We start from the raw sequence: 2,569 nt of genomic DNA, 5'->3' as shown, positions 1-2,569 counted from the left end.
ATGAGCATGTGACTGCTCCAGAAAATATCATTACATAGCCCAGGCTTGCACGTCAGAGCCCTCTCCTCTTCTGGGACAATTTATATATTATCTATGCTGGCCCAGCTCCTTTCACCTCCCTACATAACGGTAGTTGTTTATTGTAGCTTCTACTTCTGGGGTAAAAACAAAGGGGTTGCCGGGGATATCTATGGATATCTACACACACATTGAGTGTGTGTGTGTGGGGGGGGAGGGGGGCTTACAGGTAAAAATTACATGCATACAATGAGCCTAATTTATTAAAGCACTCCAAGTTTAGGGAAGATAGACTATCATGGGATAACCTGGGTGATCCAGCAAACCTGGAATGGATGTGGCCCTGGATTGAAAACATTTTGATTGAAAACATTTTAGCAAAGAAATCGATTCCGCATTTGCTGAATCACCCAGGTTCCCGCATGATAGTCTATCTTATCATTTGAAGAATGGTAATAAATCCAGGGCAATTTGATAATATTCATAAACCCTTGTGGGAAGATCGGTATTGTAATGAATGGTCAGTCTATAAGATCTCTGCTGCTTTTTATTGAATAATCCTGAGCATATACTAAGTAGGAGGACTTAGAAAATACTTTTTCAGCTAACCCCAGTTATTAATAGAAGAAAACAGAATAATATTAATAATAGAAAGAAAAAAAAAAGAAAACTTCCTCAAAGGCGAGGGACTTTCTCAGTAGCAACGCCACTGGACTAGAATCACAGAAATTACATTAATAACTCATCAAGAGACATAGGAACTTTTTCCCAATCAGCTTTTTAAATTTCAACAACGTACTTTCATGGTTCCCACTAAACAATTATAAAGTGAACTCTTTTCAACCAAGGTATATTTCTCTAATATCAGCTGCTTGCTTGGTGCTTCTCGTAATCCCCTGAGGAAGCCAAGCGGGCGAAACACGTTGGAACTGAGACCTCTCGCTCACCCTTTGCAATTCACAGCATGTGACTCATATTTGATAATAATGAAACCCTGTCTAGCCAGTTAGCTAATTCCCAACTTTTTGGGGACTGATCCTATGATTTTCTAAGTGTTTTTGATTAACCACCAATCTGTGTAAGAAGGTGGGCTAGTTCATTGTACACACATGAGGAAGTTTGAAATATATCTGCCAAAATTTCTTAATCCTTTTCTCTATATTGAATAATCATGTTGGAAATCTAGAAAACCAACCCAACAAACCGTCTCTGTCAAATGATTCCATGTGTCAGTCTTCGTCTCTGTGTGGTTTATTTGTTTCTTGGCATGCGACTTACAAAATGAACATTAATTTATAAATGTCTTCCATGTTCTTAAGTTCCGGCCATGAATAGAAGACTGAAGGGGACTCAATCACCAAATTTCGATGTTAATGACATTTAAAACATTATTTCATTTGTTAAAGTTTGCAATTATTATAACCCTTGGTGAACTTACCATGACATTCTTTCTGTATTCTTGGTGGAGACCACAAGTGGTGGCCATAGGTATGGTGGTCACTTGTGGTCGCTATAATGTCCATCTACTTGGGTTTTGAATTACTTCAGAGGTCAATTTTATAGGTTTTGGGAATTCTTCTGATTTCATTGTATTCTGTACTTCAATGTTGGCATTTCCAAAGTTTCAGGTGCTTCCCAAATGCAGTGGCCACATTAACTTTGTATTCTTCCTCTTTGTGTTGACACAAAGAAGGCGAGTGAATGATGAGGATGATGAATGTTTCTGTCCCCCTTGCAGGCAATCATGTCTGAAAACGAGCCGGTCACACATGAGGTGGAGGATGAAGACGAGTTGGATTCCAAGCTGAACTACAAACCTCCACCACAAAAATCGCTCCAGGAAATCCAGGAGATGGACAAGGATGACGAGAGTTTAGCCAAGTACAAGAAATCTCTTCTGGGAGAGGGGCCGGTTGTTGCAGGTAAGGGAGGGTCACAAAAAGGCAAAATTGTTTAAAAAAATATGTGGTGAAAAATTCACAAAGACTTCACTTTATATTAAAGTTGGGTGGGCAAATGGAAATGGAAGATGGAAACTCTACACAGGTGATTTTACCACCATGTTCATAGAATTGACCTGAAAATGAAGGCTCAGTGATGATTTAACACACAAAGCTTGCTGGTCTCAGATCAGCGCCAAATTACCGAGGACGGATTGTGCCAGACTAATCTGAATTGTCTGACCATTACACAAATGTTTTGGAGCCGGTTGGTGCTGTGTACTTGGCCAATCTTGATACCAGTAAAACATTTATTCCGGTTTCACATAATGATCTCATAAAAAAGTCATACAAGATGGGAATTAACCCCTTGGGTGGATCAGTGGATACTGAGTTAGCTGAATAATAGATATCAGAGTGCGGCTGTAAATAATTTCATTCATTTGGATCTAAGACCAGCGGGGTAAAAAGGTGATGGGCAAGGTGTGTATTTGCCAGTGGCCTAAAGGTGCAATAGGGTTGATTTATTGGAGGTTTCTGAAGCATGGAATATGATTTGGCATTGCAGAACAAAATGCAGTTCAGCTCTTCAAAATGCAAATTAATGCACA

At 39.4% G+C, this 2,569-nt stretch overlaps 1 protein-coding gene across 1 annotated transcript in view; it reads left to right on the top strand.

Moving 5' to 3' along the window:
* The window catches only part of ARHGDIB (Rho GDP dissociation inhibitor beta), a 12,757-nt gene that overhangs the window by 3,945 nt on the left and 6,243 nt on the right, over window positions 1-2,569 (top strand). Inside the window, exon 2 of the mRNA XM_072420408.1 lies at window positions 1,757-1,940. Within this exon, the coding sequence (XP_072276509.1) occupies window positions 1,763-1,940 (178 nt within the window). The 5' untranslated portion in view covers window positions 1,757-1,762. The remainder of the gene's footprint in view (window positions 1-1,756; window positions 1,941-2,569) is intronic.

Source organism: Pyxicephalus adspersus, chromosome 8 (genome assembly GCF_032062135.1).
Source record: "Pyxicephalus adspersus chromosome 8, UCB_Pads_2.0, whole genome shotgun sequence".
Lineage (NCBI taxonomy): Eukaryota > Metazoa > Chordata > Amphibia > Anura > Pyxicephalidae > Pyxicephalus > Pyxicephalus adspersus.
The sequence above is the reverse complement of the archived record's forward strand: the minus strand, read 5'-3'. Positions and strand labels throughout refer to the sequence as shown.